The sequence below is a fragment of the Euleptes europaea genome, chromosome 20 (genome assembly GCF_029931775.1).
Source record: "Euleptes europaea isolate rEulEur1 chromosome 20, rEulEur1.hap1, whole genome shotgun sequence".
NCBI classification, from domain to species: Eukaryota; Metazoa; Chordata; class Lepidosauria; order Squamata; family Sphaerodactylidae; genus Euleptes; species Euleptes europaea.
This window is the reverse complement of record NC_079331.1, coordinates 11,365,021-11,385,510: the sequence shown is the minus strand read 5'-3', so window position 1 is coordinate 11,385,510 and position 20,490 is coordinate 11,365,021. Positions and strand designations below refer to the sequence as shown.

The window sequence follows — 20,490 nt, the reverse complement described above, 5'->3', positions numbered from 1 at the left end:
AAAGGGGCCAAACAAAGTGCGAACAGTATTTTTTATAACGTTTTCAAACTCTTAATACATCGCTGGGAATACATAATGCAGTAACATGATTCATAGAGCTGTTACCGCACTAGGTATTCCCAGCGATGTATCAAGAGTTTGGAAATGTTATAAAAAATACTGTTTGCACTTTCTATGTATTCCTACCGACGTATTAAGAGTTTGAAAATGTTATAAAAAATATTATTTGCACTTTGTTTGGCCCCTTTAGCTGTGAAGACGTCTTCCAACCATTTTTAAGCCATGGTATCCAAAACCCCTTTTAATTTGCGATGTTTTTAATAACATTTTCAAACTCTTAATACGAGAGGGGTTACCGCACTTTGTATTCTCAGCTATGTATTAACAGTTTGAAAATGTTATAAAAAACATCGCTTTAAAAGGGTTTTGGGATACCACGGCTTATAAATGGTTGGAAGACGTCTTCACAGCTAAAGGGGCCTAATAAAGTGCGAACAGTATTTTTTATAACGTTTTCAAACTCTTAATACATCGGTGGGAATACATAGAAAGTGCAAACAGTATTTTTTATAACATTTCCAAACTCTTGATACATCGCTGGGAATAACCCCCCATGGCTACTAAATGGTTGGAAGACGTCTTCACAGCGGTGTGTGTGAAGTGCCGTCAAGTCGCTTCCGACTCATGGTGACCCTATCAATGAAAGTCCTCCAAAGTGTCCTATCTTTGACAGCCCTGCTCAGATCCTGCAAACTGAAGGCCGTGACTTCCTTTATTGAGTTGGTCCATCTCTTGTTGGGTCTTCCTCTTTTCCTGCTGTCCTCAGCTTTTCCTAGCATGACTGTCTTTTCCAGTGACTCTTTGTCTTCTCATAATATGTCCAAAGTACGACAGCCTCAGTTTAGTCATTTTAGCTTCTAGGGTCAGTTCAGGCTTGGTTTCACAGCTCCAGGGGCCAAATTGCTGGGAATACATAATGCGGTAACCCCCTATAGGGTCGCCATGAGTCGGAAGCGACTTGACGGCACTTAACACACAGGCCATTTATTCACGGAAGGTTTTGCCTTGGAGTTGCCACTCCTTAGATGCACTTTCCCCCCATTCATATTCTCGAAACTCAACAATAAGCCCCCATGCAGAGTTTTGAGAATTCGGATGGGGGGAAAATGTGCATCTAGAGAGTGGCAACTCCAAGGCAAAACCTCCCATGAATAAATGGCCCCACACACACACACACACACACACACACACACACACACACACACAACTGGATTCTAAAACTCTGGATTCAAAACTCTGCGCGGGGGCTTATTTTAGAACGGGGGAAACGTGCGTCTAAAGAGCGGCAGATCCCAGGGAAAACCTGCCGTGCGTAAAGGGCGATTGGTTTCCTAGCAGATCCGCCACGGGGTGGAGGGGGCGTCGCCGCCCTGCCCCTGGGGGTCGGGCCACTGGGGAGCCGCGGGTCCCGGAGGCGGGGAGGGAGGGCCGGCCCGGCCCCACCCCTCGCCACCCCGGCCCCACCCCTCGCCACCCCTGGCCAGGCACCGGCGTGCGCTTGGCGCTTTTGCGCGCTGGGCTTGCAGGCAGGCAGGCAGGCGGGCGGGATGCTGTCCAGCGTGTGCACGGCGCTGGCGGGGCTGCTGCTGGTGCCGCTGCTGGTGGGGCTGGCGTGCCCCTACCTGCTGCAGGACCTGGCCTTCTTCGTCCGCCTGGCGCGCGCCTCGCAGCGGGCGCGCCGGGCGGGCTCGCGCGTCCCGCCGCGCGCCCTGCCCGAGCTCTTCGGCCGCCAGGCGCGGCGCCGCCCCGGCAAGGCCCTGCTGCTCTTCGGCGAGCGGGTCTACACCTACGGGCAGGTGGAGCGGCGCAGCAACCGGGCGGCGCGCGCCCTGCGCGGGGCGGCCGGGCTGCGGCCGGGCGAGGCGGTGGCCCTCTTCCTGGGCAACCGGCCCGCCTACGTGTGGCTCTGGCTGGGCTGCGCCAAGCTGGGCTGCCCGCTGGCCTGCCTCAACTGCAACGTCCGCGCCCGCGCCCTGCTCCACTGCTTCCGCTGCAGCGGCGCTAGGGTGCTGCTGGCCGACCCAGGTGAGACCCACGGCCCCCCACCCCATGCGCACCTGGAGGCGCCGCCCCAAGCATCTCCGGCCATTGATGCACGGGCAGATTCGCCTTGGGTTTCCAGATGCGCCTTTCCCCCATCCAAATTCTCCAAACTCAACCATTTGGCCGTTGATGCATGGGAGGATTTCCCTTGGATTTCTAGATGTGCCTTTCCCCCATACAATTTCTCCAAACTCAACCATTTGGTCATTTATGCGTGGGAGGATTTGCCTTGGATTTCCAGATGCACCTTTCCCCCATCCAAATTCTCCAAACTCAACCATTTGGCCATTGATGCATGGGAGGATTTCCAGATGCGCCTTTTCCCCATCCAAATTCTCCAAGCTCAACCATTTGGCCATTGATGCATGGGAGGATTTGCCTTGGATTTCTAGATGTGCCTTTCCCCCATACAATTTCTCCAAACTCAACCATTTGGCCGTTTATGCATGGGAGGATTTCCCTTGGATTTCTAGATGTGCCTTTCCCCCATCCAATTTCTCCAAACTCAACCATTTGGCCATTGATGCATGGGAGGATTTGCCTTGGATTTCCAGATGCACCTTTTCCCCATCCAATTTCTCCAAACTCAACCATTTGGCCATTGATGCATGGGAGGATTTGCCTTGGATTTCTAGATGCACCTTTCCCCCATCCAAATTCTCCAAATTCAACCATTTGGCTATTGATGCATGGGAGGATTTGCCTTGAATTTCCAGATGCACCTTTTCCCCATCCAAATTCTCCAAACTCAACCATTTGGCCATTGATGCATGGGAGGATTTGCCTTGGATTTGCCGCTCTGTGTGTGTGTTGTGTTAAGTGCCGTCAAGTCGCTTCCGACTCATGGCGACTCTATGAATCAATGGGGGTTACCACACTTGTATTCCCAGCGATGTATTAAGAGTTTGAAAACGTTATAAAAAATACTGTTCGCACTTTCTATGTATTCCCATTGATGTATTAAGAGTTTGAAAACGTTATAAAAAATACTGTTCGCACTTTGTTTGGCACCTTTAGCTGTGAAGACGTCTTCCAACCATTTATTAGCCTTGGTATCCCAAAACCCTTTTAAAGCGATGTTTTTTATAACATTTTCAAACTCTTTATACATCACTGGGATTACAAAGTGCGGTAACCCCCACTGTCCTCCAAAACATCCTATCCTTAACAGCCTGGCTCAGATCTTGCAAACTGAGGACCGTGGCTTCCTTTATTGAGTCCGTCCATCTCTTGTTGGGTCTTCCTCTTTTCCTGCTGTCCTCAGCTTTTCCCAGCATGACTGTCTTTTCCAGTGACTCTTTGTCTTTTCATAATATGTCCAAAGTACGACAGCCTCAGTTTAGTCATTTTAGCTTCTAGGGTCAGTTCAGGCTTGATTTGATCTAAAACCCACCGATTTGTTTTTTTGGCGGTCCAGGGTATCTGTAACACTCTCCTCCAAAACCCCATTTCAAAGGAGTGGCTTGATGGCCCAAGATAGCCTGATCTGCTCAGATCTCAGAAGCTAAGCAGGGTCGGCCTTGCTTAGTATTTGGATGGGAGACCACCAGGGAAGTCCAGGGTTGTTATGTAGAGGAAGGCAATGGCAAACCACCTCTGTTAGTTTCTTGCCTTGAAAACCCTACAGGATTGACATAAATCAGCTCCAACCTGATGGCCCTTAGCACACAGACAAGCTGCACTGGAGATAATTTAACCCCTAGGTAAACTTTTGGGATGCAAGCAGGGTGCTTGTTTCTTTAAAATGTTCTGAAATGATTAAACATTGTCCGTTGTTAATTGGGAAAAAAATTTACAACCTGAACTTTATATCGATAGTGGCGGTAATGATTAAAATAGGTGCACAGGCAGAAGGGACCGATTCTTCCGTGTTAACCATTTACTTGGCATGTACTAAATGCACTTTAAACCATACTCTGTATTTTCGTGTCATTCTGGGTCAAAAGTATAAAGGAGATCTTGTGGCTCACAGGTAGAGCATCTGCTTTGCATACAGAAGGTCACAAGTTCAATCCCCAGCATCTCCAGGTAAAAGCAGCAGGTAATAGGTGATGTGAAAGATCTCTTTGCAATATTGCAGGGAGCCACTGCTGTCAAATACAGACCTTGGTAGACCAAGGATCTGGCTTGGTAGAAGGCAACTTCATGTGTACTTGAAGTCCTTCTAACTGGAGATGCCAGAGGTTGAACCTGGGACCTTCTGCATGCTAAGAAGATGCTCTGCCACTGAGTTACAGGTCCTCACCTTTATAAGTGGTTACAGTTGGGCTGTTAACAACTCACCAGCTTTGCTAGGTAATAGGTCAGGTTGCTCTTGCAAGCCAGCAAGCCTCAGTATTTCAGCAGTCCCTCCTCTTTTGGGAGGCATTTCCAAAAGAGAACAATCCCCGCGACGGCTTTTTGGCAGCCTTTCGCGAACCGCTGCAGTGAGAGAGCGCATCCGACTCGGCGGAAACTGCTTTGTGCAGTTAGGCGAGCCTTTAAGAAAAACGACGCGTGAAAGAACAAGGAAATTCCCTAGGATATTGAATCACCCTCCCTTTGGAAACAACTCGGCTCACTTACGTCTTTGTAAAGGGGGGACAGGGAAAGAAAACAGCCTCATCTGGGTCCTTTCGGTAACAAAGAGAACTTAAGCACTGTGTAATTTTTAACTGTTAGATAGCCTGTAGGGGCAACCTCTGCCTGCTGAGTCACCCAAGAACAGGTGCAATCCACCTGTATGTCCGTCAGCCGTGATGCTGTGGTGACTCACGCTCACAGGCAGAGGTTGACCAGTGCCGGGCTGCCAACCGTGCGCTCCGGCGTTGCTCCTACGCCTCCCTCCGGGCCCGCTTTCTCTGGCTTTCCAAAGACTCAGACAACCCAAGGCTGGCGGCTGCAGTGACCCTATGTCAGTTGGCCACTGTGTGAACAGACTGCTGGACTTGATGGGCCTCGGTCTGATCCAGCAGGGCTTTTCTTATGTTCTTAAGGCTATTATATTAGGTGTTGTGGAACACAGGCAGGACACTGCTGCTGCAGTCGTCTTGTTTGTGGGCTTCCTAGAGGCACCTGGTTGGCCACTGTGTGAACAGACTGCTGGACTTGATGGGCCTTGGTCTGATCCAGCAGGGCTTTCCTTATGTTCTTAACACGGGCAGGAGGATGCTGCTGCAGTCGTCTTGCTTGTGGGCTTCCTGGAGGCCCCTGGTTGTCCACTGTGCGAACCGACTGCTGGACTTGATGGACCTTGGTCTGATCTAGCATGGCCTTTCTTGTGTTCTCATGTAATCACATCTCCACTAGCCAATCAGGAGCCTTGTTGGGCAGAAGTCCCACCCGGCCTGGCCCACTTTCTAAAAACACTTGGCAGGTGCCAGGAAAGGAATCGGTGGGCACCACGGCATCCATTGGCACCACATTGGGGACCCCTGGTTCAGATTGTGGTACCTCCAATCAGCATCGGCACCATTCTGCTACTATCATCCCCATTTCTTTTCTGAAGGTTTTTTTTTTTTTTGCTAGTTTACTTTTTAAATTGGTATTCACTATATCGCTATAGGTGGCAGATTCAGAGTTCTCTGGGCTGAAGTAATAGACTCCCATCTAGGATGCTCTTAGGCCGATACCTTCAGATCCCTAGACATGAACGCTTATGCACAAGCGGTTTAAATTTGTTGGATACAATTGACCACATCCTTTTAGATTGCCCCTTCTACGTGACTCTGCGGGATAAACTGCTATTTACTTTGCTCCAGTACAAGAGATACAGGAGTAATGAAGTGAAATGCAAATTTCTCTTGAGTGATCATGATCCTAAAATTACGGCTACCGTGGCTGAATTTCTTACAGGAGTTCTTAAAGAACAAGAAAAGTTTTATTAACCCGACTTGTAACTTATATGTATTGCCCTTTGGAGGTATATTGTTGTTTTATCTCTGTCTTTTGGTATGCCAATAAAGGTTAATGGAATGAATGAAATGAAATGAATGAGTAATAGACTCCTGAGCTTTGCCAAAGGGCCGTGAAGATCACAGCAAACATCTTCACAAAATGATGCATGACGGTACGGCCTTTTATTCCCCTTAGCCGTCTTCTTTCCTCTCTCCTTAATAAAGACCTAAAATCGGCTATTGAAGAAGTACTGCCGACCCTGAAGGAAGAAAACGTGGCCGTTTATTACTTAAGCAGGACGTCCGACACCGAGGGAGTCGACAGTTTCCTTGACAAAATGGATGCTGCCTCGGATGAACCTGTCCCGCAGTCTTGGAGATCAAATGTCACCATTAAAAGCCCTGCTTTGTATATTTATACCTCTGGAACCACAGGTATAGTAAAAAACGTCAAATTGGGACAGATCCAGTCTGTCAACTGATTACGGATATGGTTTTAGTCTATTACTTACTTGGTTTTTTTAAAAAATAAATGTAACCATCGTATCGCAAAACCTCAGCGAAAGTGGATTTTTTAAAGGAAAGGCGCAGTTTCTTTTAAACACAGCTCGGCAGAAATACGGTGCTAATTTTTAAACAAAAGGGGAGGGGCTGTGGCCCAGCGGTAGAGCATCTGCTTGGCATGCAGAAGGTCCCAGGTTCAATCCCCGGCATCTCCAGTTAAAGGGACTCAGGCAAGAAGGTCCCAGGTTCAATCCCCGGCATCTCCAGTTAAAGGGACCAGGCAAGTAGGTGATGTGGAAGACCTCTGCCTGCAACCCTGGAGAGCCGCTGCCGATCTGAGTAGACAGTACTGACTTTGATGGACCGAGGGTCTGGTTCAGTATCAGACAGCTTCAGGTGTTCACCCACAGACTAGTTTTAGAAGACACGTGCCTATGTAGCCTGCGACATGCCCCGAGAATCTTTGGCAGCCCACTGAAAATGCTCCTCAGCCAATGAATCTGTGTGGACAGGAGTGTTCCCTGCAAGTTTGAAATCCACTATTCCAGCTCTCTGCACGTGGCCTCCTGAACGTCTTTAAGAGCGGGGAATACTACATAATTTTTGTTCACGACACATCGGCCGGATATTCTGTTTTGCTTTCATGCAGGTCTTCCCAAAGCTGCCCTGATTACCCACGAGCGCACCCTGTTGGCTTGCGGTCTGATTACTGCCAGTGGCGTTACGTCTGAGGATATCATCTACACCGCCCTGCCGTTGTATCACAGCGCCGCCCTCTTGGTAGGCGTAAACGGCTGCATCATGCAAGGTAACACCGCCTCGAAGCAGAAGGAAAGGAGGGGCATCAACGTTTTAAGAAATAAATATTTTAATTAATAAATGGTACAACGAACGCTACTGGGTTGTACCAGTATTATTATTAATTTTACATAATACATAATTGTATCAGTATTATTATTAGTATTATTATTAATTTTACATAATACATACATACTGATACATACATACTGACCAGTTGAACGGGAAGGGTTGTGGCTTGGCGGTAGAGCGCCTGCTTTGCAGGCAGAAGGTCCCAGGTTCCATCCCCAGCATCTCCAGTTAACAGGTGAGCAGGTTTTTCTGCGTGAGCACTCAACAATATGGACTCCTCTCGCTTTCAGTCTGAAGTGGTACTGTCCAGAATTGCGCTATGAGGCAGTCTTGTTTAATGGTAAGAATGTCAGACTTGGGGGACGGTTGAAACCCCTTTTCTGTCATGAAACTCTGACCTTGGGATGGTCACTTATGGTCACGGGGACAACCATGTGTGCTACTCTGAACTTGGATGAAGGGAAGCATAAAAATAGACAGTGCAATCCTACGTAGTCTAAACTGACTGATTTCAGCAGGCTTAAATGAGTAAAGAGCCCCGTGGCGCAGAGTGGTAAGCTGCAGTACTGCAGTCCAAGCTCTGCTCACGACCTGAGTTCGATCCCAACGGAAGTTGGTTTCAGGTAGCCGGCTCAAGGTTGACTTAGCCTTCCATCCTTCCGAGGTCGGTAAAATGAGTACCCAGCTTGCTGGGGGTAAAGGGAAGACGACTGGGGAAGGCACTGGCAAACCACCCCGCGAACAAAGTCTGCCTAGTAAACGTCGGGATGTGACGTCATCCCATGGGTCAGGAATGACCCAGTGCTTGCACAGGGGCCTACCCTTACCCTTACCTAAACTGGAGTAACTTTGCATAGAATTGCGCTGTTACAATTCTACCGTTTTGCCTTATATGTAATTTTCTAGATTGACTCTTTTACAGGAAAGGGTCAAACCTTCAGGATTAAATGAGTACTCTCATCAAAAGCCGTTTTCCAAAATCCACATTGAGGAATGATTTGGATAGCTTTCCAGTTTACATATGTTCAGTTCTACTTTCTCCAGTTACGTATGTTCAGTTCTGCCTTCTCCCTTATTTACAGGTGCCACTCTAGCACTGCGGTCTAAATTTTCCGCTACACAATTTTGGGACGACTGCAGGAAATACAACGTCACTGTCATACAGTATATTGGGGAAGTGCTTCGGTATCTGTGCAATGTACCATCGGTAACGTCTTTCATTGGACTCTCTTCTTGCAGTAGTCCATTATTAATGCTTGATTTTTGGCGAGATTCTTGCATGTAGCACTGTTGGCTTTTGTAACAAACAGTATATCTGAACCCTTGTGTGAATGTGTAAGATCTTCTGTTTCTCAAAAGGAGGAACTAGGTCTTCCTTTGTAACATCTCCTTCACTTCATGCTTACTGTTATGGATCTAAAGCAGTGATGGCGAACCTTTTAGAGACCGAGTGCCCAAACTGCAACCCAAAACCCACTTATTTGTCGCAAAGTGCCAACACGGCAATTTAACCTGAATACTGAGGTTTCCTCCCAGCTTGGCAAGGGGGGGCCGCGGGGAGTCCAGGGAAGGGGGGGGCTTTGAACGGCTCCGCGCTCCCTTCAAAGCCCCCGCCACCCCCGCGCGCGCCCACAGAGAGGGCTCGGCGTGCTGCTTGGCACGTGTGCCATAGGTTCGCCAACACGGATCTAAAGCATCTACTCTTTTAAGAAGAGGTTAGATGGCCATCTGTCACCAATGCTGTTTCTATGACCTTAAGCAGATGATGAGAGGGAGGGCATCTTGGCCATCTTCTGGCCATGGAGTAGGGGTCGCTGGGGGTGTGTGGGGGGGAGGTGGTTGTGAATTTCCTGCATTGTGCAGGGGGTTGGACTAGATGACCCTGGTGGTCCCTTCCAACTCTATGATTCTACCTTAGAGATGTACACTTCAGTGCATAAGTTGTAATGAGCTCTGACTCATTTTTGCCCGCAGGAAAATCTCACCCTTCTTCGCCAACGTAAAAATGGCCCAGCGAAAGGTTCTAATAAGCTGGACTTTTTGTGCCAACCAATTAGACGTTGTTTTTGGATGATTTTAGCAAGGCCCGTGAGCAATGGCAGGTATTATTTTTCAGAGTAGCGTGCTCAGTTACATAAACTGCAGAACTCGTAGTGAAGAAGGTAATGAGGTGACCTGAGTTTGTTTCTCCCATCGTAGTAATAATGATGGGGTATTATCACAACGTGGCATTTAGTGGTGCAAACTGCATTTCCCACAGGTGTTAGCAAACGCTTTACTAGGGTAGGTTTATACTGGATTGTTAGACCTTTAAAAAAAAAAAACACACCACGCAGCTTAATTTCCATCACAGATGGAGAACAATAGGGACTCTTGTTTTACATAAATATAAAAATCAGCACCTTCAGAGGTATTCATGCATGCCTGCTCTCCTGTGTGCAGCAGATGGGTCGTCTTAGTACTGTATTTGGATCCAAAAGACGTAAGTTTCCCAGGGTATCACGAGACAAGCATAGGGTTCACAAACCCAACGTTTTCTTCATAACGCTACCAGGAGAGCTAAAGGAGGGTGTTTGCAGGGAAGAGTCAGCAGGCGAGGGTGCTTAAGCCCAATTCAATTCTATTTCAGTTTATTACGGTCATTGACCAGCAAAGCAACCATTCAAGAAATTAACACTGATTAAAAAAGTAGAATCTAACAATATACCTCTTCGTAAGATGTTCGAAAGAATTCAGATTTGGTTAGAAGGTGTAAAAATATAACAATATCTGTACGTAAAAACATCGATTAGAGTATGGGTGCTTCAACCCTTCTTCCACTGCTGATTGGCTCCCTCCACCCCCGAACCATGGAAATGCACTCCCATTGCTAGCCTGTTTGTCCTTTTGTCCTGGGAAATAAGCAAACGGCAGATCTGGAGCTTAATAATAGCCTCTCCCTAGAGACATTTTCCTGGACAACAAGGCAGGGCAGAGCAACACGGTGGATTAGAGTGTTGAATTCGTGAACTAAAGGAGACCCACATTCAAAACTCCTACTCAGTCCGAAAGCTTGCGGAGTGGCGTTGCGCTAGCCGCGATCTCTGGAGAAAAAAGCAGGATATAAGTGCGATAAAGAAAACCATTTTGAGGGAGTTGGGAATGTTTAGTGCGGAGAAGAGGAAGTTGAGGGGGGACAGGATTGCTCTCTTTAGGTATCTGAAGGGCTGTCACTTCGGGGAGGGCAGGGAGCTGTTCCTGTTGGCAGCAGAGGAGAGGACTCGCAAGAATGGGTTTAAATTCCGGACGGAAAGGTACCGGCTGGATATTAGGAAAAGTTTTTTTACAGTAAAAGTTGTTCGGCATTGGAATCAGCTACCTAGGGAAGTGATGAGCTCCCCTTCACTGGCAGTCGTTTAGCAGAGGCTGGACAAGCACTTGTCAGGGATGCTCTAGGCTGATCCTGCATTAAGCAGGGGGTTGGACTAGATGGCCTCTATGGACCCTTCCAACTCTTTGATTTATGTTCAAGATTGCAGACAGTTAGAAATGCTTGTATGTTATATACCAAGAGGGGCATAATAATGTCATGTCATTCAGTTGGGAAGAACAATAACTAGGGGAAGACATGATAGAAGTATATACAATGATGCATTGGATGGTAAAAGTGGAAATCCTTCCATAATGCTAGGATTCTGGAGCTGACGGCCTGTTGATTCACGATAGGCACAAGGGAGTGTTTCTTCACACAACACATAGTTAACTGGTGAAATTCACTGCCACAAGATGTAGTGTTGAGATCCCTTGCTGGTTAAAAATATGTCCTTCTGTAATGGACACTTCCTGTTTCTCTGTTTGCAGAAAGACAATGATCGTGATCATAGAGTAAGGCTCGCCATAGGGAACGGCCTGCGGGCGGATGTTTGGAGGGAATTTATTAGAAGGTTTGGGAACGTGCGCATTTTTGAATTCTATGCTGCAACTGAAGGAAATGTGGGATTTGTGAATTATACTGGGAAAATTGGAGCTGTAGGAAGATTAAACTACTTCCATAAGGTAAGGACAAATTATTACATGTGCAATAATTATTCCTATTTACTAGAGAGAATCTTGCTTTTTTCCTGGTAAATCACTCAGTCTTTTTTGTGATTCTTGGAGAGGTTCTGGGTAGCCCTTTCTTAGGATATTGCTGATGTGCGCACACCTGTGCTAAACTTCTTCAGGTTTCAGCCCCTTTTTCCAGAAGTGAAATCTCTGAGTGAGAAGAGGCAGGATGCATCGTAGCACATGCGTGTGCATGAACACAGGCATGCTGTAATGCACAGCCTGCCCTTTCACAAGCTGTGAGGATTTTTCTCTCAAAATTAAAGACAAGATAATTATATTTGTCTAATATTTCTGCAACCAATACCATGAACAGGGTATTTGTTTGCAGAATACCCTAAAAGTACAGGCCTGCATTGGGTGATTGGGGGAACCACCAGTGAGCAGAGTAGGGGAGGGGCTGTGGCTCAGTGGTAGAGCATCTGCTTAGCCTGCAGAAGATCCAAGGTTCAATCCCCAGCATCTCCAGGGACTAGGAAAGTAGGTGATGTGAAAGACCTCCGCCTGAGACCCTGGAGAGCCAGTCTTAGTAGACAATACTGACTTTGATGGGCCAAGGGTCTGATTCAGTATAAGGCAGCTTCATGTGTTCATGACTTCCCAGGTCAAGAATGGCTCATGTAAATGTGTACCCTGTCTCAGCAGTAGCAACGTTTGTATACCATGGGGAAGTGGCTATATGCATGCATATGACCAAACTTTCAGCATCTCATCTTAATGATTTATCGCTAGTAATAGCTTTCCGTGACACTTTACAAGACCAAAATGCTATTTATGGTAGTCTGTTCCACTGATTAATATTAAACCATTCCCATGAGAATTACCGACTTTTCCTTTAAAAAAAAATTATATCTGAATGTCTGTGCAGGAAAACATAATGCATGCTTATTTGCACATTTTATTAGAAAATAATTCGCTACGACCTGATTAAATACGATGTAGAGAAAGATGAACCTATCCGTGATGAAAATGGCTACTGTATCAAAGTTCCCAAAGGTACATTTTCTTTATTTCTTCACAATTGCCCATACAATGCAGTGTCAGACAAAGGGTGAAAACGCACGGTCGCTTTATCCTCCTTTCATCCCCGTTTCAGCCAGGATTCAGCCAGGATCGAACACGTGCGTTTCGCCTAATGTGCATTCGATCCTGGCTAAAACAGGGATTAAAGGAGGATCAAGCGACCATGCGTTTTCACCCAAAGACATGTTGCTTTGAGCAGCCATTTTTAGCTTTTGGTGATTTAATTAGTTTTATGATGTATTTTTTATTACGCTGTTTTAATTGGTATCTGAAGAAGTGAGCTGTGACTCACAAAAGCTCATACCCTGCCAAAAAATTTTTGTTAGTCTTTAAAGTGCTACTGGACTCTTGCTCTTTTCCACTGCTACAGACAGACTAACACGACTACCCATCGTGAGCTATTTTAATTGTTAGCCACCTCGGTGGCCCTGATCGGGCAGAAAGACAGGATCTAAATGTTGCTAATAACAATAATACTATGTGAATAATGCCTTTACTGTCACCAGCCTGAATTCTTTGCAGCTCCCTGCTCAATGCTCAGAGGCAGACCTGGGTTTTCTACCATGTGTTGTGTAGAATGGTTCTGACGCTTGCATTTTAGTAATACCAAGTGTTATTAAGAGCTTGCGTGTTTAAATTGGTAATTATGAATGTATTAATCATGATATATGAATACCCTTTTATAATTTTTTGTATTTTTATTATTTTCTTTTTTTCCTCTTTTTGCTGTATTTTTTTGTTTTTATGTTTTGTTAAAAAAATTTAATAAAAAATTATACATAAAAAAAGAGCTTGCGTGTTAACAGACAAGGCTGAATCTTCAGTTAACAGCATACTGAGGACAAAATATGGCAGGAAGAAAGCTGTTCTATCCAAACATTCTCACGCTATTTCTATAAACAGAGGTGTGGGGAGGGGGAATATTAATGTTCTTCTGTTTCCACACTGCAGCCTAGCCTCCATTATCTCTGTTGAGAGCCAGCGTAGTGTATTGTTTAAGAGCGGTGGTTGGGAGCGGCGGACTCTAATCTGGAGAACCGGGTTTGATTCCCCACTCCTCCACGTTTTCTGTTATCAGATATTGATGCATATGCATCATACAGAGTCTCTTTGTTTGCTCTTGCAGCAAAGAAGGTCTAAAGTAGTAATAAGCAGCTACTTTTCTTTTAAATTGAAATGTTTTAGCATATCCCATTATCTATTTAATATTTCACTTGCTAATCTGTTGTATTTGTATTTTATTTATTTAGCAAATTGTGATGGCCAGTGGCTATATACAATAAAATATTCATTCATTCATTCATTCACTCCTCCACATGAGCGGCAAACGCTAATCTAATGAACCGGATTGGTTTCCTCACCCCTCCACATGAAGCCAGCTGGGTGACCTTGGGCTACTCACAGTTCTCTTAGAGCTCTCTCAGCCCCACCTACCTCATAAGGTGTCTGTTGTAGGGAGAGGAAGGGAAAGAGATTGTAAGCTGGTCTGATTCTTCCTCAAGTGGTAGAGAAAGTCGGCATATAAAAACGAACTCTTCTTTTTCTATCTTCCCATCCCTGCTTTGGGTCTTTGGTTCCTCACAGGGGAAGTGGGACTCTTGGTCTGCAAAATCACACGCTTTGCTCCATTCAGCGGCTACGCAGGGGCGAACAGCCAGACGGAGAAGAAGAAGCTAAGAGACGTCTTCCAGAAAGGGGACGTGTACTTCAACAGCGGGGATCTTCTAATGATTGATCGCGACAATTTCATTTATTTCCACGACAGAGTGGGAGACACGTTTCGGTGTGTTTGCATATTTATTTATACAACTGTGTGTGTGTGTGTGTGTTAAGTGCTGTCAAGTCGCTTCCGACTCATGGCGACCCTATGAATCAATGTCCTATCTTTGACAGCCTTGCTCAGGTCTTGCAAATTGAGGGCTGTGGCTTCCTTTATTTATACAATTAGAAAGCAAAAAAAAAATTAGAAAGCCAAAAAAATTATAAAGTTGATTCTTAATACTTCTTAGGCCATAGACACTAGAGTGAATGCATGGATCTCATCTCAGGCTGATCAGCTATTTTGGTGCATAGGCAATGCAACTGGGTGATTATTTCACCATATACATTGCAAGATGAGGAATGATCCAGGCATGCATGCATGCTCACTCTTGATGACACACATCTGCATGTGAGCATCCTCCACTGAAGAATGTTCTGTTGCAAGTTAAATTGATACTTATGCCTGGAATCTTTGATCAGCAAGGGTGACTTGTAGTCAAGTGAACACACTTATGTGAACTTACTCTCAGGCACTCTGAAATGGTAGCTTGAATTATCCTTGATGAAGGCTATTCCTTGTGAGTTGAATGGAGGAACTCCCTGGCATAGTTGAATGGAGGAACTCCCTGCCCCAGGATAGTTGATGGCATAGTTGATGGCAACTATGATGGCATAGTTGAATGGAGGTACTCCCTGCCCTAGGATGTGGTGATGGCTGCCAACTTGGAAGGCTTGAAGAGGGGAGTGGACATGTTCATGGAGGAGAGGGCTATTCATGGCTACTAGTTAAAATGGATACTAGTCATGATGCATATCTATTCTCTCCAGGATCAGAGGAGCATGTCCTATTCTATTAGATGTTGTGAAACACAGGCAGGATGGTGCTGCTGCAGTCGTCTTGTTTGAGGGCTTCCTAGAGGCACCTGGTTGGCCACTGTGTGAACAGACTGCCAGACTTGATGGGCCTCGGTCTGACCCAGCAGGGCCTTTCTTATGTAAAAGTATGAGCGAAGTTGCTCTGAACTGAGTCCGATTCTGTGATAAAAAATAATCAGGTAACTGTTTTGCCATTTGCACCCAGATATCACCATTAAACTTCCGCTTTCCTTTACTGTACCTGGTGCAAGAGGCCTATGGAACCTCCTGGCACAGTAAACTATTTGAGACGCAATCCAGCATTCCACGGTGAGCAGATTGTGCAGCTAGGACTCTGGATGCTCAGGGTTGAGCTGTGATCTTCCGCAGTTCTGTTACATATTATTCCTTTACAGTGGCTACTAATTTGAATGCAGACAGCATATCTACTGGAAGATAGGGTGATTTATATTGCATATTTCGTAGCAAAATTTTGCTCTTATGTTTGCTGGAAACAGAAGGCATTTATGAAGAACAAAGACCTTATGGGCAAACCTTCAGATTAATCAGTATGGATGAGATGCTGTAAGTGGGAGTTGTATAATTTTATCATAGGATGTATATTTTATATTCTATGCTGGCCTTTGGCTGTAATAAATAAATAAGAATGCAGACAGCATCCAGTTAGATTAATTAAATACAAACAGCTGAACCAAGGAGCTTGAACCCCAACCCAAAATATAAACTTTGAAACAATGTTTTAAAAGGAAAAATAATTACTGATATAAATACACACTTACAAGTGGGTTAGTAGAAAAATGTCTGTGGGCTTATAACTCTGAACGTATTTGTCAGGCTGCATCTGTGTGAAGGAAGACGGCTCCTAACCCTTGTTTGCAAAGTTATTATTCTAAATGTGCACATGTGTGTATATGTTTATATATTTCTTTCTTCCCCAGATGGAAAGGAGAAAATGTAGCTACAACGGAAGTTGCTGATATTTTAGGACTATTGGACTTTATCCAGGAAGTGAATGTATATGGTGTAGCTGTGCCAGGTAAAATACAGATAAAACCTTTTTGTACCGTAGGCTGCCTTTGTATTGGCAGCAAAATAGACAGAGCGACATGTAGGATTTAGGATTGGAGATTAGGGGAGGGGCCATGGCTCAGAGGTAGAGCATCTGCTTGGCGTGCAGAAGGTCCCAGGTTCAGTCCCCGGCATCTCCAGTTAAAGGGACTAGGCAGGTAGGTGATGTGAAAGGCCTCTACCTGAGACCCTGGAGAGCCGCTGCCCATCAGAGTAGACAGTACTGACTTTGATGGACCAAGGGTCTGATTCGGTATACAGTAGCTTCATGTGACAGATTCATGGAGGATCTGCTATCAGCAGCTGTTAATCATGATAGCCAATTGGAGACCCCACTTTCAGAAGCAATATACCAGATGCTAGATGTACTAAAGGACTTTCTGAAGCATCCGGGGTCTCCAATTCAGAACAGAATGCCAGGCTAGATGGGCCCTTTGTCCGATCCAGCATTTTATCTTTACAACGACCCTGTGAGGTAGGTTAGGCGGCGAGAACGTGGCTTACTCGAGTTCACCCAGCAAGTTTAAAGGCTAGCAGGTATTTTGAATTTGGGTTTTCACAGACCCTGGTGCAACACTCCAACCATTACATAAAGTGGCTTCTGCGTAGGCTATCTGTCTTGCGTGCAGATTGCCTTTCATACCCTACAGTTGACCAGATGCCCGATTAGAGAGCGGAGAGCCGCATGAAAAGCATTGTGGAGCCAAATTAAATAAGCGCTGCTGAAGACATTACAGAAGCTGTAAATGGCTCTCCTCACTTTAAAAAAATTACAGTATTGTTTATGACAATACAGTTTTCTATAATGTATGAGTAAAGCAGCCGGCGATGTGGTTTATTGTCGTGGGTTCCATTTCTTTTTTTTTGCCAATCAAAAAGTAAGGTATGATCTTGCTGTGTACTCAAAACTGCTTTCCTGTGTGCCTCCTTTGAAGAGGCAGAATACTTAATTGTCATGGGAAAGAACTCGCTAGCAAGAGAATGGCGTGAAAGCCCAGAGTCCCTTAATGTTCTTCTCTGGTTACATTACAGTAGATGATAGTGGGGTAAATGTAGCTCTGGCACCACTGGATTAGTAAAACCCAAGTGGACGAGTTAAATGACCAATTACAAACTGGATTTGCAGGTGGAAGAGGGAAAGACTATTGGTTGAAACCGCTTCCTGTTTATCTGCAAGTAGTCTCAAGTCTTTGTTTGTTTGAGAATGGATTATATATATTGAATATCTGGTTTTAAAGACATCGTTACACAGTCTTTCAAAAGGCTGTTGTAATCCTGCATATTAAACTGCAAAGGCCAAAGATTCCATCCCGACTGCAGTAGGTTTTGTGCATTTATATTCCACGCCAGGTGTTACTTTGTTCAAAACGCAAGATATAGACTAGGGTTTTTGGGTTTGTTTTTGGCTGTCAAGTTGCAGTCACAGCAACCCTTTGTGGAGTTTTCAAGGCGAGAGATGGACAGAGGTGGTTGGCCATTGCCTGCCTCTGCGTAGTGACCCTGGTATTCTTTGGTGGTTTCCTATCCAAATACTTAACCAGGACTGACCCTGCTTAGCTTCTGAGATCTGGCTACCCAAGTCAGGACATTTGCTTTTTTTGGCAGTCCACGGTATCCGTAATACTCTCCTCCAACACCACATTTCAAAGGAATCTATTTTCTTCCTATCAGCTTTCTTCAGTGTCCAGCTTTCACACCCATACATGGTAATAGGGAATACGATGGCATGAATTAATGTAATCTTGGTGGCCAGTGACACATCCTTACACTTCAAAATCTTTTCTAGCTCCTTCATGGCTGCCCTTCCCAGTCTCAATGTCCTCTTGATTTCTTGGCTGCAGTCTCTCTTTTGGTTGATGGTGGAGCCAAGGAACAGAAAGTCTTGAACAATTTCAATTTCCTCAATGTCAACCTTAAAGCTGACCATGTTGCCATACCTTCTGCTATATCATCTTGGTGAGGAGATGCATATTCGTTCCATTCCAGGCTCTAAGGAGCTCTGTGGGAAGGGAGGGGAGGGATCTTAGAGGTATAATACCTTGGAGTCCACCTGCCAAAGCTGGCTTTTATTGTTTTGATTTTTTAAAAACATTTAATCCTTTTATTGTAATTATTGAGCCGTTTAGAAATGAGATTGATAATAACCATAGCATCTGTATCTGCAGGTCACGAAGGCAGGATAGGAATGGCATCCGTTCGGCTGAAGGAGGGCTGCGAGTTCGACGGAGGACGAGCCTATCGGCACGTTGCAGACTACTTGCCCGCTTACGCAAGGCCTCGTTTTGTGAGGATTCAGGTAGGGCTGCCGTCCAGAGTCCTCCTTCCATTGCTCAACCAAATAGAGATGGAAGTTTGCTTTGGGTGGGGGGGAAAAGGAGTCTGTTCATGGAAGCTGCAGTGTCCCCCAGATTGGAGATCCTTGGAATTAGCCCTGACCTGGATATCCCAGGCTAGCCTGATCTTGTCAAATCTCAGAAGCTGAGCAGGGTCAGCCCTGGTTAGTATTTGGATGGGCAACCTCCAAGGAATACCATGGTTGTGACACAGAGGCAGGCCGTGGCAAACCACCTCTGAACGTCTCTTGCCTTGAAAATCCCACCCAGGATCGCCGTAAGTCACCTGTCACATGACGGCACACACATACAGAGTTAGCTAGTGCTTGTTTTCTGTTTGCATGGAGTCTTTTATGTTACGGAAAATTTGGAGCTGGAATTCTTCCACCCACCTGCCCTCCACCTGCCTCAGACTGAAGTTATACAGTCCATCCTATCGCTTCACCCATTCTAGAAGAAAAAGAAGAGTTGGTTTTTATATGCCGACTTTCTCTGCCACTTAAGGGAGAATCAAACCGGCTTACAATCCCCTTCCCTTCCCCTCCCCACAACAGACACCCTGTGAGGGAGGTGGGGCTGAGAGAGTGTGACTTGCCCAAGGTCACCCAGCTGGCTTCGTGTGTAGGAGTGGGGAAACTAACCCAGTTCACCAGATTAGCCTCCGCCGCTCATGTGGAGGAGTGGGGGATCGAACCCGGTTCTCCAGATCAGAGTCCACCGCTCCAAACCACCGCTCTTAACCACTGCACCACGCTGGCTTCTGCTGCCTTGTTTCCATCTCATTCTCCTGCTTCCACATGGTACTGCAGGGTATAGTTGCCTTAAAAAATTACAATCTAGAAAAGTTGCTAGCCTGTAAACATGTCTGAGTGGCTTACCTGCCTACCCTTTTAGTGATTTATCAGCAGCCTGAAATGGGAACCCCCGTCCCCCAAATCTTTAAGTTTACCCCCCCCCAAAAAAAGGGACAACTCATCACCTACAGGCGATTCTTTCTTGCCACAGAGAATTAGAAAAATGACTCCATACAAACCTGGGATATATCGTGTTGCATCTTACAGCATCACATATTATTTTTTCCTTGTTGTTATAGGATGCCATTGAGACTACAGGAACATTTAAATATCGGAAGGTGCAGTTAGCTGAAGAAGGATTCAACCCAGCGGTTATCAAAGAGACCATGTATTTCCTGGAGGACAAAGAAAAATCATACATACTCCTGACCGGGGACATTTACAACTCGATATGTAGCAATAGTCGGAAACTATAAAGTGCCCAAAACAGAATTTTTTTTTTTGTAAAATAAATAAATAAATCAAGGACGTTTTTAAATTTTAGAAAACTACTAAGAATTGATGTGAAAATTATGTTTATACCTGCAATTGGAAACGCCACTTGTTCAATGAATATTTTTGCGGTGGCGGCGGCGCTTTTTAAAAACACAATATTTACATTTCTTCACAGCGCCGTCTCCTCTTTATTGCTGTAGTCTGAATGTCTGTTCTTTGGTGTCAGGTTTATGAAAAAGCAGTGGGGCGCTTTCACCGTGGCAGTAACCGAACAAGCGGCGCCTCGCACCCGCTGGGGCTTCCTATTCTCGACTTGGACCGCGGAGAATCCCAGGGCAGAGATGGTGTATTTCCTCTCCTAGAAGAGGACAGAAGTCCCTTAACTTGTGGTCCACAACTAGTTCACGTGGAGCTTTGGAGTATGGAGGCTTCCATGTTTAACTCCGTGGAAGCGGTTCGGGACATCTTCTTGCACGTGTGGAGTTCGCCCTTCTTTCCAGCTGGCCAGGGTTGGGGGGTCCACCCCTGCACGTGCCATGGCCAACAGATGTGGACCATCGCCCAGCAGGTCCAGCAACATGTCGCTGGTCTCCAAGGAGAAGCTGACTCCATAGGTCCAGCAACGCCAGTAAAGCCATGTGGCTCGATTAAGGGGCTGTGCCTAGTAGCTGGGCTGTTGCCAGCTGGCCAGCCGACTCCGAAGGT

General features: G+C 45.8%; 2 protein-coding genes across 2 annotated transcripts in view; one reads left to right on the top strand and one right to left on the bottom strand.

Annotated features, from left to right (window-relative positions):
* Positions 1-20,490, bottom strand: part of GATM (glycine amidinotransferase) — a 78,339-nt gene that overhangs the window by 33,072 nt on the left and 24,777 nt on the right. The gene's annotated exons all lie outside the window — the stretch shown is intronic.
* Positions 1,608-19,767, top strand: SLC27A2 (solute carrier family 27 member 2). Its single transcript, XM_056865675.1, has 10 exons — positions 1,608-2,085; positions 6,204-6,413; positions 7,132-7,290; positions 8,435-8,559; positions 11,193-11,387; positions 12,341-12,431; positions 14,043-14,241; positions 16,034-16,131; positions 18,329-18,459; positions 19,590-19,767. Exons 1-10 carry the CDS (start codon positions 1,608-1,610, stop codon positions 19,764-19,766), a joined length of 1,863 nt encoding a protein of 620 aa, XP_056721653.1. The 3' UTR covers position 19,767.

Bases quoted from the DNA above. Each gene is read 5' to 3' on its own strand.
- SLC27A2 (XM_056865675.1), top strand. From the start codon at position 1,608: ATGCTGTCCAGCGTGTGCACGGCGCTGGCGGGGCTGCTGCTGGTGCCG. The intron at 8,560-11,192 runs GTAACGTCTTTC...CTCTGTTTGCAG, and splicing joins ATCTGTGCAATGTACCATCG to AAAGACAATGATCGTGATCA. The intron at 12,432-14,042 runs GTACATTTTCTT...GGTTCCTCACAG, and splicing joins CTGTATCAAAGTTCCCAAAG to GGGAAGTGGGACTCTTGGTC.